The sequence below is a fragment of the Rhinoderma darwinii genome, chromosome 2, assembly GCF_050947455.1.
Source record: "Rhinoderma darwinii isolate aRhiDar2 chromosome 2, aRhiDar2.hap1, whole genome shotgun sequence".
Lineage (NCBI taxonomy): Eukaryota > Metazoa > Chordata > Amphibia > Anura > Rhinodermatidae > Rhinoderma > Rhinoderma darwinii.
Window position 1 is genome coordinate 68,693,069 of NC_134688.1, and position 23,692 is coordinate 68,716,760.

Genomic DNA, 23,692 nt, shown 5'->3' on the forward strand with positions numbered 1-23,692 from the left:
CCTGATCATTAGATTATACCATTTGGTTGTCACCATTGTTCGTCTACCTTAGACGTTACCTCCCTTGTATATTGCATGGCGTGTTAGTCTTTTTAACCTGTTGGTTTATGGATTCTTTTTATTATCATGTATTCATGTGTCATTTTCATTAAGGTATTTTTTCTATTTTTCTATATGTTCTTGTTGTTGGCATTTCTTCTCTTTTCGGTCATATATTGGACAGAGGAAGATTGGAAAAAAGTGTTATGGACAGACTAATCGAAGTTTGAGGTGTTTGGATCACACAGAAGAACATTTGTGAGACGCAGAACAATTGAAAAGATGCTGGAAGAGTGCCTGACGCCATCTGTCAAGCATGGTGGAGGTAATGTGATGGTCTGGGGTTGCTTTGGTGCTGGTAAAGTGGGAGATTTGTACAAGGTAAAAGGGATTTTGAATAAGGAAGGCTATCACTCCATTTTGCAACGCCATGCCATACCCTGTGGACAGCGCTTGATTGGAGCCAATTTCATCCTACAACAGGACAATGACCCAAAGCACACCTCCAAATTATGCAAGAACTATTTAGGGAAGAAGCAGGCAGCTGGTATTCTATATGTAATGGAGTGGCCAGCGCAGTCACCAGATCTCAACCCCATAGAGCTGTTGTGGGAGCAGCTTGACAGTATGGTACGCAAGAAGTGCCCATCAAGCCAAACCAACTTGTGGGAGGGCCTTCTGGAAGCATGGGGTGAAATTTCTCCCGATTACCTCAGCAAATTAACAGCTAGAATGCCAAAGGTCTGCAATGCTGTAATTGCTGCAAATGGAGCATTCTTTGACAAAAGCAAAGTTTGAAGGAGAAATTATTATTTCAAATAAAAATCATTATTTCTAACCTTGTCAATGTCTTGACTATATTTTCTAGTCATTTTGCAACTCATTTGATAAATATAAGTTTGAGTTTTCAGGGAAAACACAAAATTGTCTGGGTGACCCCAAACTTTTGAACAGTAGTGTATATACACAATATGCAAAATAAAAAACAATACATTGGGGCTACTCATGCACTTTGGCTATGAACAACTTGGAAATTTTTTATACACACACACACACACACACACACACACACACGCATATATACAGTAGTCCCTCAAGTTGCATTATTAACCCCTCAATGAACAGGTCTGAAAAGGTCTTAAAGGGATTGTTCACTACTGGACAGCTGATGGACCTATCCATAGGTCATCAGTACATGATCGGTGGGGGTCCAACACCTGGACCCCGCACCGTTAAGCAGCTCCGGCTGCCTCCGAGCACCAGACGTACATGCCAGAAGCAGTTGGCTCTGGCCACTGAATAGCGGTGAGCTGTCGTACTGCAGCTCTGCTCCTATTCAAGTGAATAAGAGCAGATCTGCAGTTCAGCAGCATGGCCGCTATGCTACTGCTTCCGGCTCCGTACATAGCATAATGGGCCATAACATCCGGTGCCCGGAGATAGCCGGAGCGGCTTAACGGTGTGTGGTCCGGGTATCGGACCCGCTCCGATGATATACTATTGACCTATCCGGTGGATAGGTCATCAGTTCTTCAGTAGTGGACAACCCCTTTAATGACCAGGCAATTGTTTTCGTTTTTGCCTCTCTGCCTTTCAGCAGCCATAACTTCTTTATTTTTTCATTGACGTGGCTGTATGAGACTTTGTTTTATGCAGGAGAATTTTTTTTACATTTTCTGCACAGTTTAGGGGTTGATAAAATTGACCGTGTAGGTTATATAATTTATTTTTGTGGCATGAATATAGAAAAAAAATATTTTCATAAATCACTTTTATACCGTTTCACGTTAAATAACCTGTTAAATGAATTCTTCAGGTTATTACGGTCGTGTAGATACCTAATATCTGTAGGGTTTTTTTTATGTAATGTATGGGAAATGTATTTTATGCTAAATAATGACCTTTTTTTGTTACATTTCTTTTTTTAATCCCATGAATGGATAACTTTATTTACAACTTTATTTTTTACTTATGATGTATTAGCATATTCCGGTATACTAATATATTACACTGTGTCACTATGACACAGGCTGTGTTAAGGCAACACATAGCGTGCCATAACAGCAGGCATACTGTAGACAGTCCTGGGGTCTTTTTTAGGTCCTCAGGGCTGAGTGCAGAGGGTTCCTACAGTCCCCGGTCGCATCACCGGTGACACGATTGAAGAGGGAAGTCCCCTTTAATCATCCCGCGGTCACCGACCGTGGCAATCTCAGCTGCTCTAAGTTTAGGGGCACAAAGTAACAGCTCCTGTTTAGAACATGAGTGCTCTTCGGAGCGCACAGAAGCCTCTTCTACAGCGATTTCAAAAGATGTCGCTGTAGACTGGGGACCTGCACCACCTGCCGTCAAAAGACAGTGCGCGGTCGCTAAGGGAGTAATTGGTTCCGGATGACCATTGTAAGTTGAAAATATTATAACTTGAGACTAATAATCAGTTCTGAAGGCTCCAAAATGTCTTCTCAAAATGAAAAAAAATAAAGATGAAAGACAAATAAGCAGATAATAAATACAGATAAAGCAAGTCTTTACATGTACAGCACAGAAATAGCTGCTAGGCACAGTAAATCACTTACTATAATGTAGACACAGTGTACCGAAAAGTAAAATGGTGACCAAATGTACAATTCATCCTGGCGCAGGTGAAGAGCAGTACTGGAGATGTAGTACTGCACTGTACTGTAGAGAGGCGCTACTAGACTTCATGCACTTCAGTAATGCAGATTTATTACCAGTAAAATGAATGTCCATGCTGATTGGCTGGATCTTTCAGCCAATTACACGTGCCGCAGATCCGGACTGTCTGAGGCATTGTATGTTGAATGTGGTTCAGGAAAGACCATCGTACGGTATGTTGAAAATATTGTAACCTGAGGCCATTATAACTTAAGGGGCTACTATATATTTTTTGCCAGCCTTTCTGTAGAATAGGCCATGAATATGTGATGGTGGGGGTCTGACTCCTGTGACTCACACCTCACCCCGATCAGCAGAATGAAGGGCCACAGTACCCAGCAAGTGCTGTATCCCCTTCAATGTTTACACAGGAACAGCACCGTACATCTTTTTGTTTGTTCCAATGCATAAAGTAAGCAATTTTGCAAATAGACTTGATTAAAAATATCCTACGGTTTTGTGCATACAGATTCCATGCAGACCTACATGTCTCTATGGTTACAAACAATGCCTGTGTATTCTGATCCTGCAGTCATGCCTCCGTCTGAATGTATGTTAGCAAGGAGTAGGGTAAGAGAACATGACAGCAGTATCAGACTATACAGGGCTTATTAGTAGTCTGTAACCATGGAGATGCATAGGAGCTGTACACACAAAACGATAGGATATTTTTAATGAAGATTATTTGCAAAGTTGTTTCATTTTTTATCTTAGATTCAGGTAAGTAATACACAAAATGTTGATTGCAAAGCTGTATTTAACCTTTTAGAACAAGAAACAAAACAATCACTGACCGATGACAGGCTTATTTGTATAGACCATGTCAAAATCAAATTGTAAAAGTTTTACTGGTGCACTTAAAAGTTTGTGAGTTTCGAAAAGAAATACATAGGAGAAATCCACATAGACAGGATTCCGAAACACACCGTCATGTCTAAGGTGCCATTCAAAGTCATTGTATTATTTGCACTTAAATTGCCGTAAAAATCTCTCTTTATGGCTTACATTACAGTTATTGGTATAACATTGTGGTTGCTAAAATTAGAGGTTTGCCATTTCTTTGGGATACTTCCTTCCAGTTTTATTGAAATGTCATTTATTTCATTAGTTGCAGTACCCCTCCCTTTTCCCCATTATTGATAATCCATAGCCTACAATTCAACAGCGCCCCTAGCACTGACCTCATGCCGGTTTCAGATGGCATAATACGGGGCAACGCCCGGATCCCCCACGGTTCTACTGAACTAAACCCATCCTAGAACTCTATGGTGATCTAAACTCCGTTCAATTAATCCATGATGGTCCAGGTCTTGCGACAGTAATACGGAGGTTAAAATGCAGCTGTATTACGGCAGTCTGATTGAAAGTAATGATGTTCACACCTCAAGAAATAACTTTTGGAATTACTTATATATTCAGATTTGGCAGATCTCTCATTTAATCTCATACGAAAAACTTTTAAATAATTCCAAAGCAGTTTTATTTGGATTGTTTCATTATGTTACAATTCATTGAAACAGAATAAATCCCAAAATATGACACAATGGTTGGTTTTCTGTGATTATTTTATAGAAACAATTTCACTGAGGCTTGAAATAACCGACACCTCAAAAAATATGTATTTACAGGAGCAGTAATTTGAATCAAATATATTTATGTATAGAAACATCGGTTTATGGACTCATGGAGATGCTTGTTGAATGGTAGTAAAGCATATTGTCATTTTAATGTAATACTTTGCTACAGGGGTAATGTCTGATATTGGAGTTTTATGTTCAACTGATCTTAAAGTTATTCAGCACAGAGGATGTATATGAGAGACATGAAACCTAAACTCTATACATACAGTACCACTTTGGCAGCTATTACTGTAATAGTCACATTCATAATATTTAAGTGAACACCATAGGAGGGATTGATATTGTAATGCTAGAATTTTCAGTTGAGAAGATTATACAAGTGGATTTCATTGATCTGCGTTGTCCTTATTGCCAGCCTGGAATTCCTTAAAGCGTACCTAACTTTTCACGTGACTTTTCAGAATAAGCTGCCATATGTGTGTACATGAGGAATAACACTATTTCTGGCCCATATATGACTTGTATTCTGCATTATTTTAGCAGTTTCCCCTCTGCAGGCTCTATCTCTAATTCTCAGTTTTCTGGGTGAGCACTGGGTGTGAGACATAACTTACCAGGCAGCAGCACAATTGTGTGTTTCTTTCTCATTCTGCTCCTGCTCCCTCTCCTCTCCGTAGACTTGTATGGGCAGCGTGTCTGTGTCTGACTCACTCTTTCTCTCTCTGCTCCCTCTCCCCTCTCCATAGACTTCTCTGGGCTGTAGCTTCTGTGTCGCATTCTTGCTCCTGCTCCCTTCTCTCCTCTCTATAGACTTGTATAGGCAGCATGTATGCGTCTCTTTCTCTCTGCTCCCTCCTCTTTCTCCCCCTCTCCTATCCATAGACTTTTATGGGCAGGCAGTGCAGAGACAAACACCCACCTTCTGCAGTCTATGTCCTCTCTAACTAGAGATTGATTTTGCTTGACAGCAGTGGGTACACAGCAAATTACAGAAAAGGAGACACCTAGTGACAGTAATTTCTCACAGAATTTGAATGGATAAAACAACAACATTTTGACAGTAAGTAAATTATAAAGTTTATATATATATATATATATATATATATATATATATATATATATATATATATATATATATATATATATCAGGTATATTATTATATTAGCATAAGTTGTTTGAAAAGTTAGTGTCCATTTAAATGGTTGCACCCTTACGGTATCTTTTTATAATACAGATTTGTTGTGGATTTTTGAGCGCACTTCACACTGAAAATCTGCAATAATTTACAGTACAATACATGTGGATGGAGTTTTCAAGACCTCATTCACAAGTACCGGAAAAAAATCATGTGCATGCTGCAGATCTTGTCAGAAAGTGAACCCCCTTATTATAGCTGTGAAGAAATGGACTTGGAACGCACAAGAACTATAAAATCAATCAAGATGCAAATGGTGCTAAGCAAGATCCTTATCCTTTTATCATACACACACTTCCTCTACAGCAATTTGTAGCAACTCCAACTCTATCTGATTCTCCTTTGCTTATCTGCGGAGGAGCTATGACAGGAATAAACACTTATTCTAGTTGTAGCCATTTATCGTGTATATTTATGACGGCTTCAGTTATTTACAACTAAGTGTAGTTTACATTGCTCAGTGACTTGACTATACAAACTAATAAATGAGGCAACTGGACTGCAAACTGCAGCACAGAGTATTTCAGTTCAACCTATTCCTCCATATCTACGAATTGGAGGAACTGCTATAGCATCTAACTATCAAAAATGGCAAAATAGTTCTAGGGAAGGTGGTGATGCCATACGCCCCACTAAGTGGACAATTTTTTAAATTGGCAACAGACGTTAAACACATAAAAATGACATGAAAACATTGGTGATTTCCCATAGAATTTTATTACATGATATCAAATCATCTCAGTTGTAACAAAACAACATTTGTGACTTAAACAAAACATCAGTAAAGATAAAAGAAAGATATAATGATCAATAAACAAAACTTCATCAATGTCCAGTCTATGTATGAAGTATCTACAGTGCATGCAATTTCTTCAGCAACTTTGTGTCACTTTTGGATGTATCTTCTAAAAAGTAATATTTTTTTATTAAATTAGCTAAATTTAGATTATTTAGTCTTTTATACTATGGCTGTTAATGTTAATGCTGTCACTAATTTGACTCTAGCGGTGTTATAGTAAATTATGCATGGGAACAGGTTAAAAGATCGGTAACTGAAAAATTATAATAATTAACGTACACCGCATGCATAATGTGATTCTTTATAATAAAACTAATAAAACGAAAACACTTGCCAACAGACTATTACGACTCTCTTATTAACATCACATCATAGAGAGGCGGTCGAGCATGTATGCTACTGCTCCATACACCCCCATGGGTTACATTTCCTTAACTTGAATATGCGTGGCCACCTCGCCATTCATTCTCCGCCTAGAATGCGATGGCTGCATGTATCACCCATTTATGGCACATCCCATGGATATTCCATAAATATATAAGGTGACATTAACCCTTTAATTGTCCTTATTAAAGACCTTCATTTATTAGCCGGAGAGAAGAGCGGCTACAATAAACATCTCTTGCTATAGGGGACACAGCATGTCTGTGAATTACATGGTTAGCTCATTTATTTTAATGGGAACTGTGTAATGCTTCAATTCTCCTGTGCTTGCGCTGCACGGGAACTGGACACCCTGTGATCAGCTTGCACCCGAATGACTGGGGTGAGAATCTGGCTTTGTAGGGTGACCTATTGGACCCAACAGGGGACCCTTCTAACAAAAAGGGATTGTCTAAAGCAGACAACCCCTTTAGTGGTAAAAAATAAATGTCCTTTTGATATATAGAATATCAGAAAAGTCATAATATTCAACATATCTCCTTTAAGGTAATTACATTTATCCTGCAAATTTTTAAATGATATTAACTACTTTATACATAGACTGTATTACACATCAAAATAAGTATGATAATACAGGGCATATAAGAAAAAATAAACATATATTACAAACTATAATACAAACTCAAATAGGGCTTCATAACATGACCGTCATTTTCTCACAGTTTGACAGTTGTGGTAGGTTTTAAATATACCCAAATCACTAAAACACATTCATTGATTTTATTCTAATAATATTTGTTAATATAAACAGAAAATAAAAAATATTCTCGGGCCCCATACACATGGCAGAGCTGTGTCCAGGGAGTCTTTACGGCAGTGCACATGGGATGTAAGGATCCCTAGTATTGAGCCGCACAGGCTTTGTCGGGTGCCGGAGCTATTCTCAACTATGTTTGTATGGAGTCTGATGGAACATGTCACATTTTTTTACTATTAGATTTGTATGGAATTTGACAACTGAAAAACACTGTATGCTTCTATATGAAATCAGAGGCATACAGAGGTACAGTAGAGGTCCTATGCACTTAAATGGGAGCTCTATTACCGTTCCATAAAAAATAGAGCTGTAATATAGTTGTGTGCATGAAGCCTTTTACACCAACAAAAAGTGTCTAACAGAAAAGCTAGTCGTATTGCCCATAGAAACCGACCAGGCTCAGATGACAAGGCTAGGTTTTATGGCCTATTATGTAATATATTATTATTACCTGAGCTCGGTGGCGGGTAGTGTAAATAGATTGGGAAATCTAACATTGTAGATTATAACAGCACATTACTACATAAAGAAATGGCTTTAAAGTGGCAGAACATAAATGACATTGTAGAAAGTGGTAGAAAAAATAGAGACCAATGAAGTTGGAATATCTGGACTGAATCCCAAAGCAATACTGTAAGTCAGACGTCTGATTAAGTCTATGGGGCTGTAAGTATCACTAGGGGCACTTCATTCCTTACAGTCCATGCTATGTTGTAGAATAAGAGTGATGTGGATTCAAGGCTAAAACATTTCCATTACCCACTGTATTGTAAAGGCATGGTCTCATGTGCTCACAATATGCCCGTAGTGTATATACCCTGCAAAAATAAAATTTGTTTAAATTAAATATTCCAAATTTATGGACATTTTAAATCAAAAGGCAAACAGAGCAGGTGAGATGTTAGTCGTGGAAAATCATTTAGGACGGGCTGAAGCTGGCATCTACTTTTTCATATATGTAAGAGCTTTGCCGCATATATTTCAAGAGTAACTTCGTTCATAGTTGATATTAAAAGGGGTGGTCTGAATTAGAAAACAATTTCAAATAACTTATTAGGGAATCATCGACTAGCCTGGAGCAGAGAGCATCTACAAAGAGCACCACTTGTTCTGGAGGACCTGGAATGTGCATTACACAAAACAGTCTACTGATTTCAGTGGACAGTATGTAATGCTACTTTACCCCTGTGGAGGCGGTGCAGGCAAATTGAACACGTTCTACTAGTTTTTCGTACGGATTACAGTTGATTTCCATGCTGCCCATTGTCTCTTCCTATTTTGAACTTTGTTTGACTTGCAAAGAGAGGGGAAATAGAAATGAATACTCAGACAAATATTTTGGCTCTGAAGAGTGTTTGTCACTTTTCACACTGCTTTAGCCATTTGCCAGACTTTTGGATGAATATCTTTACTACAACATCACTAACGATTATAATATTGACACCTAGGTAGGTAAATTGTCCTAGTGTGAGTGGAAGATATTAGGTGGATTATTAGCAGGCGTAGGTTTCCTCTATAATTTATGGCACATTCTGGTGTAAATTTTATTAAATGTGGCGGGTTGTAAGTGGCCACGCCCCTTCCACTAAACGCCACTCACTTTTTAAAAAGTGGAGGGAGCGGTGAAAATAGCCCAAAAATTAAACATTTGTGACTTTTTTTACGCCAAAAAAACTGGTGTAGAAACCTTGTTAAATTCCCCCTTAGTTTGTGTATGTGTGGGATAACTTCTGATTGGCAAAAGGTCCCAATTGCTCACCCTACAAAACCAGATTCTTTATCCAGACATTCTGGTGCAAAGTGGAAAACCCCCAACAATTTAGACGGAATGGTCATACAACAGATTTGAAAATCCGCAGCATGCCCTGAAATCAATGCAGATTTTTCTATTGCTACTTGTCAATGAGGTTTTAAAAGCCACATCCACATGTATTGTGCTATAAATCAGCACAGACTTCCACAGAGTGGACTCTGCCCTGAAAATATGCTCCAAATTTGCCACGTCTAAATGTGACCTAATGGGTTAAAACCTATTAAAATTTCTGAAGAATTGCAACCTGTGTATATCTAGCAATACTGTGATGCCGTCACAAATGACACCCACTGTGCTGGTTAGTTGGATTAGCATAGTCATACGTTTATTGGAACACAAAGTACAGACAATGACGTAACAACTGTTAGTGCAAGGAAGTTAAAGCGTACCGCCGGTCACAGGACAAAATTATAAATGTGATGCGGTATATGGAGTAATATTACCTGGTGCCCCCAAGTTGTGCCCCACTGCCGTGGATCCACCGTTTTAGGGTCCCCTCTGTGCTGTTCCAAAATAGCTGCAGCGCTTCTTAGGCGGGATTCACACGACCGGGTCGTTCCCGAGCCCGAGTGTCGGCCGGTAAAATCGGCCATTTTGCCCGGCCGGTTTGCATAAAGTTATGCATCCGTGCCGGGCCGGGCAGATCCGGACAGTGACATCAGCGGCAGCTCCTGAAGGGGAATCCCCATGTGTTCGGGGATTCCGCTTCAGGAGTTTCCCCTGATGTCACTGCCCAGATATGGACAGAGACATCAAGCGCTCTGTCCAGGAGCGGAATCCCCGAAAACACGGGGATTCCGCTCCTTTAAAGAGCTAAAGTGCGGCTAGCACATAGCAGAGCGGGGAGATACCTCCCCGCTCTGCTATAGTGGCGTCGCTGCAGTAGTAGCAGCCGCAGCAGCAGCAGCAGCTGCTGCTACTAGCGGCGCCATCTAAGGTGTCGCCGAGCCAGGGTGCTTTTAACAAGCAGGGGAAGGGAGCCAGCGCAGCGCTCCCTCCACCTGCTGTACACCCCGGCCCTGCAACACAGTGTACAGCGATGCCATTCGTCAGAATGGCATCAACTCCTCCTCCTCACATGCACTCTGCGCTGTGAGGAGGAGATAGAGCGCAAGCGCCGGGAAACCCGGCCATCACTCGGAACACATTCCGGTGATGGCCGTGTAATACCCGGCCCCATAGACTTCTATGGGAGCCGGGCGGCCGGGTGCCCGGGCAAAGATAGAGCATGTCCTATTTTTTGACGGCCGGATTTCCCGGCCGTCAAAAAATTGGTCGTGTGAATAGCCCCATTAGGGGTCTATCATTCCTAATGCAGCCGGGTGCCGGCCGATTTATGAACGGCCGGCACCCGGACGGGAAACCCTGCCGTGTGAATGAGGCCTTAGACTACAGGTCTGAGACACTCACACTGTTCTCGGATTGGCCAGATCTGCTCACATGAGTAGTTCCGTCCAATCTGTGAACAGAGGGAGTGTCTTAGACTCAGTCTGAGAAGCGCTGTGGCCATTTTCAGATAACACAGAGGGGACCCAAAAGCAGGGGATCCACAGCAGAAGGGCGCAACTGGAGGGCATCCGGTAATATTACTCCATATACACATCACATTTATAAGCTTGTCTTGAGACCGGAAGGTCGCTTTAATCCAACAACCTTGTGTAATAAATAGGAAACAGGCATTTTCTCTCCTTTTAGACTACTACAGGGAGGAGACTGCAAAATACAAGTCAATTTCAAGGAGTAAAAAGTGCAGATGACTTATTAGGATGATGAGTTTTGAGAATTTACTAATAATTGTGACCTCACTAGTCATTATGATATTTGATGTTTAATGTTAGTTCATCTTCCATATAGCTAAATCCACTGTGTGTTTGCATAGGAATCTTCCATTACTGGATCCTGTTTTGTGCTCCCTATGCAATATAAAGATATGAACATACTGGCAGGATAATAACTTTGCTTTCAGTCTGGCAGTACATATATTTATATTACAGGGACTGCAGGATTCTGCGACTGCTGAGAATAAGATGAGAGGTTGTCACTTGTGACAGGTTAACCCAGATGTTACTGCCATGTTTGCCATTATTTTTGTATAAAATAACTCTTGGTCTAAGCGGCATTTTAGAGCTGGGAATGGCTTCACTGACAGTAGACATGTTTACTAACCTGAATTAATAGAATCTATATGCAGAATTCTAGAAAAAATAATCCCTAATACATTTAGGCTCAGTTCACATCTAGTTTTTCTGGTATGTCGGAGGTATACACCGGGAGTATCCCCTGGCGTATACTCCGCCATGCCCAGAGTCCCGTATACTCCACCATGCCCATAGTCCCCTAGGCATCCAGCATATGACAAAAAAGTGGGAGTGAATGGCTGACATATGCCATACAGCGGCATACATCGGGAGTATACGTCGGAGAATACTCTACTCCTGACATATAACTCAAATGTGCCTAAATCACAAGATGTGAACATTCAGCACCAATGATGGCCAACCAGTAATGGTGCCCATGTTGGATTGGTGGTTCATGCTATGAGCATATGGCAAATATATATTCATGTTGCATGCCACCATGATGAACCAGTGTAATGCTGCATTCAGATGGTGTCCATTTTACAGCAACAATGCCCACATTTCCCGCAGTTCTACAGAACCACACTATAGGCCCTATGGCAATAGTCTAGATCAGTAGAACCACAGAATGTTTGATTATTGCGGAAGTCCCCAGCCGTATACAGGCTCCTGTGTTCTGTCTATATGTTACTGACAGAGGCCGCCAAAATTTTGGGAATCTGAACAGTTTTCAATTTTGCAGGCTTATCATCATATTGGGACTGCGTGCGATGGGAGTCATTCTGAAGATAAGATTGTTTTAAGAAAAATGTCTGGTTTTTAAAGTTGATCCAAATTGGAGAAATTCTACAACATATGCAATCTAATAAATGATGGAATTCAGGAATATATTGGCTGTTACTTTGGATGTGTTTTATGGGGAAGACAAGCCCATGAATGAGGAGCAATAAATAAAGGTCTAAATAAGCCACCTAATAGTAGTTGTATAGCTGAACTGACGGAGAGAGAACGATAACGCTTCTATGTATACAGAATATATAGACGCTGTATCGTAAAAAGATTCTTTAATAAAAGTCATTTGGAAGTTGAACTGGTTTACTGACCTGAATAGTGCTGCCTTCCTAATTCCAGCGCTGTTTTTCTTTTTCTGTTTCAGAGATATGGCCCACTGTTGTTTGCTCCCCCTGTGCTGATTTTCTCTAGTTAGCCAATAGGGCATGAACTACCCTCAAGCTGCCTCGCGCTGATTGGTCAGCATCAGAGACAGGGACGCTAGCTCCACCCTTTTGGCCAACTACAGCATATGGCGAGCCAACACAACAGTGGGCCATATCTCTGGAACAGGGGGGTCCAGGGAAAAAAGAAAAACAGCACTGGAATAACGAAGACAGCGCTATTCAGGTCAGGTAACCAGTTAAACTTACAATACCTAGTGAAAGGTCATCTTTAAGTAAGCTCTTAAATGATGTACTGTATCCATTACTAGATAGAACTAGAAAGAACTACATAAGTAACTTACTTTACGAGGCATTACATGAAAAGAAGAGGTGACTAAATGTATTCATCGTAATATTTTATTGTAGATAAGCATTGTGATTTAATGGAAAGTTTGCAATAATAATTTAACAATGGATTTTCTCCAGTTTTTAAACAATTAATATTACAGTAGAAGAAACCATCTGAGTGCAACAATACGAATATGTATGTGACGCACAATGGGACTCATGTACGAAAATTGGAAAAAAGCTCTGCTGCTCAGAGCCACCAATGCTCTTATTCTTTTAGTGAAGTTTAGATAAAAACTGAGCCCTGACCAATTGCAATGAGCAATAAGTACGCTTTTTCATTTTGATACAAAAGCCTAATGTGGCTAATATTTAAAAGGTATTGACTCATGAATATCAGCTCTGTTTTCAAAATGGCTGCCTGTATTATGTAAAGGGAACTGGATCTCTGTACGGATACTTGGCATATAGCGATAACTAAAAAAAATATTGGTCGATACTGTATATTTTTAATTGTTTCAGATTTCCCCTTGCCACCTAGAAAAAAAAATTAACTAAAAATACATATATCATATATATAAAATGAAATATTTAAAACAATGGCCCATATTTATAAATAATGGTGCGATTTCTACCAATAAATTGGAGAGGGCGAAAAATGGCTTAATTTAATAAAAGGTGCACTTCTCTTAATAAATATGGTGCATCTGGCGTTGACTAACTTTTGAATATCTTTTTACACCTGCTATGAGTAGCTGTACATTTTCGCCACTATTTTAGGCGTTTTTTTGAACGTTGTCTTTGATAAATGAGTTTAAAAGTACACTCACAACTTGATCATGTCAATTGTGTAAAATGACAGCTTGTTCTGATTGGTTGGCCAATACCAATGCTTTTCTACGTATTATTTTTATATGTCTGAAATAATTGCTAATAAATCCAAATCTATAAGAGGTGAAAAAAAAAAATCAGGACATCTCCTTTCCTTTGACTGAAGCTGGACCAAATATGCCAGTCCCAAACTTGTCAGCCATTTTGGTAACACAACCAATAGTCATTAGAATTCATCTTACTGGTTAAGCCAGTTCTTGCCTCAGAAATTGTAGTCGTAGTGACCATCAATGTCATACAAACTAGAAAAAAACTGTACAAGGCCCCATGCACAAGACCGTAATTTTGGTCCGGAATTACGCACCGTAATTGAAGATCAAAACACGGTTTTATTCAATTCTCTGGCCCACGAACACCTTCCCATATATTTACAGGAAGGCGTCCGGGCCGTAGAAAGCATCCGTTAAAAATGGGACACTTTTTTAAAATCTTTACGGACCATGCTCCCATACTTTAAAATGAGAGTACTACCCGCAAACGCGGATGACTGCCCGGACCGTGATTACGGGCACAGTCGTGTGCATGGGGCCTAACCTTGAGCTTCATGTATTAAAACTGTGTCACCGGAAAAAAGAGCGGATAAAATGTCCTTGTTTCCCATAGCAACCAGACCATTCGGAACTTTCATTGGTTGCTATGGGCTACAAACCTACTTTTTCATTTTTCTATGAGACAGTTTTCATAGACGAGGCTTCTTGGGTATATTTTAATTTTCAGCCTATCATAACTATATAATAACCAAATAACAACGCTCTCAGACACACTTCATTTTCAGTTACTATAAAACATGAATTAACAAGGAATTAAAAAAGTGCAAACATGAAATGAAAAGATCAATAAGCTTTTCAATGGATACAGTTTTAATATTAAATGGTTTTGCATTAATAAATTAGGCATTATCACAGAGCTCTGTTAACATTCATTGATCAAGAGAAGCAGGTAAAAGTAAAGCACAAAATGATTATTAGTTAACAATTTCCTGGCAATTCAGACCTGATAGCATAGACGTTAGCAAAATACAACGAGACAAAAGCTGCACAACTGATTCATAAAATACACACTGGGGACCAAATGGGGCTGTCGAGAGGATCTGCATAAAACATATAATGGGTATTCAGTGGTCTATCTGTTAGAATTATATTCTTCAATGTAAAATGATCTTTTAACAATACGCAGCCTCAATAATAAATGCCTGCTGGTGGCATGGAAGTCCGAATTCAGCATAAGAGGGTCAGTTTATTTTTCTTACAAAAACAGCTCCACTCTTGTCCATGGGTGGATTCTGGTATTACGGTCTTATCTTGAATGGGGCTGAGCTGCAATACCAGGAACAGCCCATGAACCAGAGGGGCGTCGTTTTGTTTTTTCTTTTAAAAGAAAACTTTAATGCTGTTATCTTTACTATATTTCATTTATGCTTCTCCTTATCTCCGATCAGAATTTTTTTTCTAATTCATATTTATTGAAAATATCAAGGTAGAAAATCTGGATTTACCGTACTAAAAGATGCATAAAGATCATTGTTGGGATCTGTTATACAAGCTTCAATTTAGCAATTACTTTTGTGATGTCCACAGTCCAGTTCAGAGGTACTTTCCAAAAAAATATCAGGGAAATGAGAATAGCAAAATACCGTAAAATTCCTCTAATCCAGTGCGAAAAATGCCGGATTATGAAATATTCTGTATTATCAGATGGTTATGAAAAGATATATATTAAACTTGCTAGATAGGCTAGAGAAGCTCCAGGAAAAAACATAAAATCTTTTAGTATCACTTTTTATTCAGGGGAGTTTCGTAATTCACTATTTCTAGTTAGTCTATTTTGTGTCCAGGTTCCAGATTATATTACAGTTCTGAGCTAGAAACACTTGCTAGATTATCAGAGTTTTTGAACTACTGGATGCCGGATTAAAGGAATTTGACTCATATTGTTATTAATAGAATTGTTCCTCTTACCAATGAGAGCGATCCAAAAATAAAGTAGGGAAGTCGCGAGGAATTTCAGGTGATTGCCCAGAACTCACGCCAGCTGCTTATGCCACTCTTTAGTGTGCCAGTGGAACTCTGTTATCAAACAGCCTGTTGTCTGCTGACTGGCTGGCAGGGAAACTAAAGGGAATATGAAAATCCTCCGACTGCCATACTCTAGTTTCGTAATGATTTCACTATTATCAGGAGCAACCCCATTAATAGCAATACCTACAAAAATGGCTATTCCTTCAATACTCTAATATTTTTATGAATTTTACCTCCGAACCAGGGGTTAAAGTGGTTGTGTCCATAGACTTTATTGCATAGTTAAAATCTAAAGGCTTGGCATATTTGGGAAAAGACAGATTATAATATAATGAGAGGGCTGTTTTAATCGCTTCTATCCTGAATTTGTAACATTTCGATTCCTTGACAGGAATGACCTCTGCCGAGTCCAATGTGGTAGAGCACTGTGTAATATTTCATAACCAGAAGTCAAAATTGCTGCAGAAGGCTGCATATATTAAAATGACAAACCCCTGAATCTCAGCATACTGGAACAATGCCGAAGCATTACCTAGTACGACTGCAGATTTGGATGGAGTTATTATGAGATCATTTTTGGAAGTCACACTCATAATGTTGTTTTTTCGGGTGATTCTCAAAATATACCAAATATGCTTGAATAAAATAAATATAACATACCTAGTGCCCCAAGAATACTTTATGAACCAGAGTCAGCCTTTGTTTCACGTCATGTTACGTTAATTAGCTTAAACTATCACCGAGTCACAAACCAGAAACACTGCTCCATTTTCTCTTTTAAACTGAGTCTCCTACTGAATCCAAATCATCCGATGACAGGTGACGATACAGGTCCTGTAAGATGAAGTGTATTATAGATTGTTCACCTGTTATTCCTCGTAATATTTTTCATATTCATTCTGTCACAAGCAAATATAGTGCTGACATTTCACAGGGTATAACATAACATACCAAAACCAATTCATAATAGTGTAAAAAGTTGTCAATAATAACATAATACAAACTACAAGACATAATGACAGTTCAAAAACAATGCAACAAAATAACAGAGAAAAGTAAATGTATTTAACGCAGGAAAAAAAAATTATTGTTTTTTTTTTTTCCTTTTTTGACAGAACAGTTTGTAAGGATATATAAAATTAGTTGCTAACGGCGGAAATATGTTTTGAGAAAATGTCTACTGAAGTTAAAGTCAATCATCTTGGAGAAGCAACATAAAATAGAAAAAAGGAATATTGTATATGATAATAAGTAACACGAAAAGAGCCGCAATTACTATGTTGTCATAAAGCACACAGTATAGTACTACTCAATGTATAGTAGGCAAAGAAGATATCTATGAGGCTGTATATTTACAGAATACAAGGAATGATTAATAGTGGTCAGTTCATGTGAATGTTAGTAAGGCCGTACCTTCGATATAACAGATATGTCCCTGGATCAAAGCAAAATGTGGTGCTACTCATGCACAGTAGTAGCAGTCGCTTTCAGGTCAAGGGTATTTGAAGCTCCTATTATAAACCGATTCCAATGTTACATGCACATGGCTACATTACAGATCCCTGTTGTATTTATAGCGTCAATTGACTGTTTTGGGGCGATACTCTTTTTTTTTTTTTCCCCCACAGATTCATATGGAGTCCATTAGAAAATAATTGTTGCATGTACCATTGCATGTGATATTACGGGGGTATTCTCCATCAAAAAGGCACCTTAGAGCGGAATGCAGTGTGCCTATGGGTCCATATTGGTCCTTGTGTGCAACCATACAGATTTCCTGCATACAAGTTTGCCATGTGCATGAGCCCTTAGGATCAAAACTTCTTGTTTCATGCTCTATCTTTGCAAGTGCTAACGTGCCCCATGGTCTACTTTCCCATTCTAAGAGGCTTTCTGAATAAAAACCACTCTGCGAGAATATTACAATATTATTCTTCACCTGTGGGGGACTTCGGCACAAATGTTATACCTAGATCAAGGAATCTTGATAAGAAATGAGAGAAAATGATATGTAGGAAGAGATGCCTCTGTCATGCTTAAATGGTGTTGTCCAAGAGTTTCAAAAACTAAGCAGGCTGCAGAAAATGTTATAAAATAAAAAAAAATATTTACCTGTTGAATCCCTTACCGCTCCGGAGGTCCTCGCTGGTCTTTGTCTATTTTCCTGGAGTGATTATGTGCTGTATATTTACTTGACCACTGCAGTCAATCATTGTCCTCAGCAGTGATGCATGTATGGCATGTGACTATTGAGGCCAGTGATTGGCTGCAGCACCCATGTGGTTGTACGGCACATCATCGCTCCAGAAAAACAGACAAAGACCAGGGACCACCAAAATCTAAGGACGTGTATACACCTCTACTGAAATCTGTAGTGGTGGTCCATTTAAGAAGTTTTATATGTATATATACATTTTGATAGCTTTAGAAATATCTCTGAAAGTAGTCATGGAAACCACAATGACACATGATTTGTATCGGTGACAGCATTCAGATAACGGAAAAATGTTGCCAAAAAAATTGTTTTTATGTTGTAATGTGATACCTACTTTATTTCATGAATAAATTGATTTTGGCATAAAAAGGTTGACATTACCAATGCAGACACAGTGGACAGCAACATCTTTCAGAAAGATAAATACATTGTAAACCTTTTTAGTATATTATACATAGTATCTGTGATAGACACATCAGTATATTTTGATCACAAACTGGAGAGGGGACTGTGAATACAGACCGAAAGGAAAAACAACCCCATTCAGATGTATGGAATGGATTTTTCAGTCACAGAAAATTCTGCGAAGAATCTGCCATATGTAAATATAACCTTAATGTAGTTTCCGACACCCTGTAACGCCAGACGACTAACAAAGAATTGTTTTATTTTCTTAACATTTGTAGCTATCTTTAAGAGCGCCCCCACATATTTCCCATTTTTCCAATTTGCTTCTTCCACTAGCTGCAGTTCATAACAGAACAGGTATTTAGGAAAGGAAACTAGTAGTTGTAAAAGCCTCTATCCAAAGCCCTGAAATAAAACGTATTTTGAATTGCGAATCCGAGGACTTGGATTGCGATTAGGACATGACGAGGAGATATGTGCCATCCTGGCGGGTCAGCCGCAAAGCGGAGTTGGGGGAAGGTTTCAAACACCAAGGTTAGGTCAGAGCTGGGGAGGCCAGTGAAGGATGAGCATAGGAGATCCAAGGCCACCAGATTTTTTTTTTAAATGAGGGGTCGTGTCGTTCAGGATGTTGGACAGTCGTTCATTGACCATACAGTTATCTATTCTTAGCTTAACAAAAGCAAATGGTGGGGTGGGGGATTTCCATGCCTGTGCTATCGTCTGCTTTGTTGTCAGGAGGATGTAAGTGGAAAGCTTAAACTGTGAGTACATTAGGTCAGAGGGTTGAAAGTGTAACACAGCTGTCCAGGGGTCCCGAGCAACCAGAACGTTAAATGGAGAGTGTGTGAGGTTCAACACTCTGACCCGAAAACGAACAACCTTGGGACAGGTCTACCAAGTATGAAGCATATCGCCTCGGTCAGGGCATCCCCGATTTTTTTCACTTTTTAATATAAAAGTCATTCCTTTAATCCAGCATCCATGGGACTTGATAGGTGGGAGATTATCAAATATTCTGGATTATCAGTCATAGGGAGCATATAAAACTCACTTGAAATGGTAAAATACCTTCAGCGGAAAAAATATAGTGCTACAAATCTACAAATCTTATTATTCTTTTTAATCAAAGGAATTAACTCTCTACTCAGTCTTCTGCTTCTGGTGCCGGTGCAGTTCTGAGCTGGAATGAAGTGCCGGATTATGAGACTTTCTGGATTATTGGATGTCGAATCAAAAAAAGCTGATTGTATTTGTTGCGCAACAGTTTCAGAAAAGAGAGTATGACTGCAGGATCATCTATTCCTTACTTCTTACATTTTACATTTGGTAGGTTAGCAAGAAGTTTGGAAAATAGTGTGACTGCAGGATCAGACTACACAGGCTTCCCCGAATCCAGTGTTTTAATCCTATATTAAACCCTTCCCTGTTTCATCCAGCAATGCCCCCAAAATGACATAGAAACGCCATATTATTTATATATGAATAAATCCTGCCAGCTTCCGTGGTCTGTAGGGAGGTATAAATAGTAATAATATGACCGGCTGCTGCTGGCAACAATAAATTCTTCTTTTGTCAAATAAAATGTATTATAAAAAAAATATATATTTTTGTGCAGACTACAACACCTAACATGATACTGTAAGTGTTAAAAATATCTCGTACTAATTAATATGCAGATCCCATAAGATTTGGGTATGTAAAGGTCGAGTACAGAAAAACGCATAATCACAGGAGCAATTATTTCATCTTAAAACTTTTCGAGTGTGTTTGTGTATAATTGCTGCAGTTCATTAATGAAAACACATTTATGCCAGAGGGTAAAATAAGTGCTGAATATTCCCATCTGGCAAACCAGTGCCGACATGCACATCTGTCGTTACATCAAAGTCTGGCACCAGGAGTGACTTCAAATCTGTGTTTCAACATGTCAAAACAAATGGGCTGGCAAAGCCGACCTTCCTTCTAGAACAGGAAAAATAAACCTTACATAGACGGAAAAAAATCCTCAAAATTGGGGCATGCATTTCTTTATAGCGGGAACAGATGTTCTATAACGGCACCCGTTGCTAGGCAACCACGCAAAAGCAAGAGATCAGTTACACATACTTTTCAGTACATTTATTTTTAAACTAATGATGGCAAAGACTGAAGCGGGTATAGTCTCCATGCTGAATAAATGATTAACATGGAAGACATTCGCTCTAATATTACAAAATAAACAACTTAGTCTAATGTCCTAATGGTAATCTCGCTAAACATAACACATCAGATACATTGTGTATTGTATCGGTGTTGTCTGTCACCGGGCATATTATTCAATGCCATCAAAGCATGCCATGATTTTAACACTAAAGTGGCTTCAATTACCATAATGAGGAACGGACAAGAGGGACACAATGTCCTGAGCTTAAAGGGTAACTAAACGCTCAACAAACTTCTGACATGTCATAGTGATATGTCAGAAGTTTTGATTGGTGGCGGTCCGTGCACTGAGACCCCCACCAATCGCTAAAACGAAGTGGCATTAGTGCTTGTGTGAGCTCTGAGGCGCTTTGTTTCTGTTTGGCTTTTTCCAGAAAGCTGATGTAGCAAAGTATGGGCTCATAGTCTTTCTGTTGAGTCCGTACACCGATACATTGATTTCTGGAAAAAGCCGAACAGAAACTAAGCGGCTGATCACTCACATGAGCACTTCTGCTGCTTCATTTTAGCAATTGGTGGAGGTCTCAGTGTTCGGACCCCCACCAATCAAAACTTCTGACATGTCACTATGACATGTCAGAAGTTTGTTGAACGTTTAGTTACCCTTTAAGTGTAGATAGTTTTAGGTGTATTCATTAGTATGGACGCGGGGTCCCACCCCCTTTGATACTTAGTGGTAAGTGCCTGTGCAGGAGTTTCCTCTCCCAAGGAACTGAATTATTGGCAAACATAATTATTGGGTAATTTGCCCAAGGGTCAAAGAGATGGGTTGGAGGGGGAAACAAATACCAGGCCCTTTTGTCCTGGGTGGCAAAACCTGGCAGCATTATGGGGGCCCACTTTGATTTTTGCTATGAGGCCCCCCTCACTTGTGTACACCACTGTCCACCCATGTAGCAATTAAACGTGACAGATCAAATTGCCCATGATAGGATAAAATGCACACCATACTTAAGACAACTCACTGGGGCAGATTTACTAATACTATCCAAGTTTCAGACAGTGTAAACTTAGACAACGAAGATGTGTTCAATTTATCACAGTGGTGCACGCTGTATAATAAATTTGGTGCATCTAGCTAGAAATGTTAGACACTTTTTTTTCCTCATATGAACTCTTGTTTGGCATAGTTCATGCCAGTCTTATTGGCCAAACTACTGGCACAATTTTGGAGTACGGTGTTACATTGGAAACTACATCCTTTTCTGCTAGACCACACCCTTTACCACTAAGCTATGCCCCTTATCAAGCGTGGCACAAAAAGTGTCCAAAACAGTTAAGTAACGTGGCGCATAGAATGTACATCAGAATTCTGGCTCAATTTGTGCCAGATTTAGTTATTTGCCCCATTGTATACAGATTAAACAATAAATCCAACCAATGCCTTAATATTTTCCTAATAATATTATCTATAGGAGTGCATGTTGGAAATGTTCATACATAATTTGGTTGAGTACATTCAGATTTGTCCCCTGTAGAATAGTACTTGGCTATCTTGCATATGGATGTGCATTGACACCATCTGTTCTATGTTTCACTTGTGCTTTTTACTTATACACTCATTTTTGCTGTAAGATCATAAAAGTGCTAGTGTAATGTGTACAGGGTGGGCCATTTATATGGATACACCTAAATAAAATGGACACAGCATAGACAATTGCCTTCAGATGACCACAAAGATAAAAGTCTAAGGGGGTCAGATCGGGAGACCTAGGGGCCATTCAACTGGCCCACGACGACCAATCCACTTTCCAGGAAATTGTTCATCTAGGAATGCTCGGACCTGACACCCTGACACATGCTGTGAAGATACGAGATGTGCAGCAACTGAAACTACGGATACTGGAAGCCTGTGCTAGCATTTCTTCTGCGGTGTTGCTATCAGTGTGTGAAGAGTGGGAAAAGAGGGTTGCATTGACAATCCAACACAATGGGCAGCACTTTGAACACATTTTATAAGTGGTCAGAAACTTGTAAATAACTCATGAAAGAATAAAGTAACGTTAAAACCAAGCACACCATTGTTTTTGTTGTGAAATTCTCGATAAGTTTTATGTCACATGACCCTCTTCCCATTGAAAAAACTAAAGTTGGATACAAAATGGCCGACTTCAAAATGGCCACCATGGTCAACACCCAGCTTGAAAAGTTTCCCCCCTCCCATATACTAATGTGCCACAAACAGGAAGTTAATATCACCAACCATTCCCATTTTATTTAGGTGTATCCATATAAATGGCCCACCCTGTAGATACCCTTTGCACTATACAGGCAGGATGAGGGTCTACTTCTTCGACTTATGGTAGTTGGTGTTACAACGTTACAGGCCTAGGCATTGGGAATTCTTGTATTTGTCAATTGGTCTAAAATAGGTTCTTTTTTCCCCCAATATTTTTGGCACTTTACTTGAAAACAAACCAATTGCTCAGGTACCCAAAACTGTGTTGGGTACATCTTGATGCCATTAAATGTTGACATACATCCGGTCACTGACTATATCATATAACATTTTTATATACAGTACTTTATTTTCTTTATATATTGAAACATTTATACCATAATAGACTTTTGGAACTTTTCTTTCATCTTTCCAAGCTAACATTTCCCAAAATATTATTATTTTCCATACTGGGTACTGGACTGTGCACTTAGAAGATTACAGTGGACAGTTTGACCACAGTCATATAACCAACGAATACAATACCAGATTTTAGCCAATGACTATGAAAGATATAACGGTCAGTGGGTAAATGACTGACCTACTCTTTCTTTCGATGCATCCTAGGGTGGGCATTTAGAGCAAAGCCCCATTAGATAACAAACATGAAGAAAAACCAAGCATATTGAACAACCATACTAACAATCCAAAAGGTTCACGTAGACTGGGCTCACTTTTATACAGCTGAAAATACGTTATATCAATTTGATTCTTTGTATTTTTCTTATACTAACATTTCCATATAACACACTAGATTGTGAAATTTAATTACACCCCCCCAAACCTTTTAATTTGGGTACACTGGGCTTATAAGAACCATGAAAATGAAGAAAACAGGATGAGGTCTCGT

At 39.2% G+C, this 23,692-nt stretch overlaps 1 protein-coding gene across 4 annotated transcripts in view; it reads right to left on the bottom strand.

Annotated features, from left to right (window-relative positions):
* Positions 1-23,692, bottom strand: part of DCLK1 (doublecortin like kinase 1) — a 383,441-nt gene that overhangs the window by 115,910 nt on the left and 243,839 nt on the right. The window contains exons 7-8 of one of the 4 annotated variants that reach the window (XM_075851724.1): positions 16,549-16,630; positions 6,190-8,309 (exon numbers count right to left, since the gene is read on the bottom strand). The exons of the other annotated variants lie outside the window; for them this stretch is intronic. Of the exons in view, the coding sequence (XP_075707839.1) occupies positions 16,574-16,630 (57 nt within the window). The 3' untranslated portion in view covers positions 6,190-8,309; positions 16,549-16,573. Of the gene's footprint in view, positions 1-6,189; positions 8,310-16,548; positions 16,631-23,692 lie in introns of those variants that run through there. 4 annotated transcript variants of the gene reach the window in all.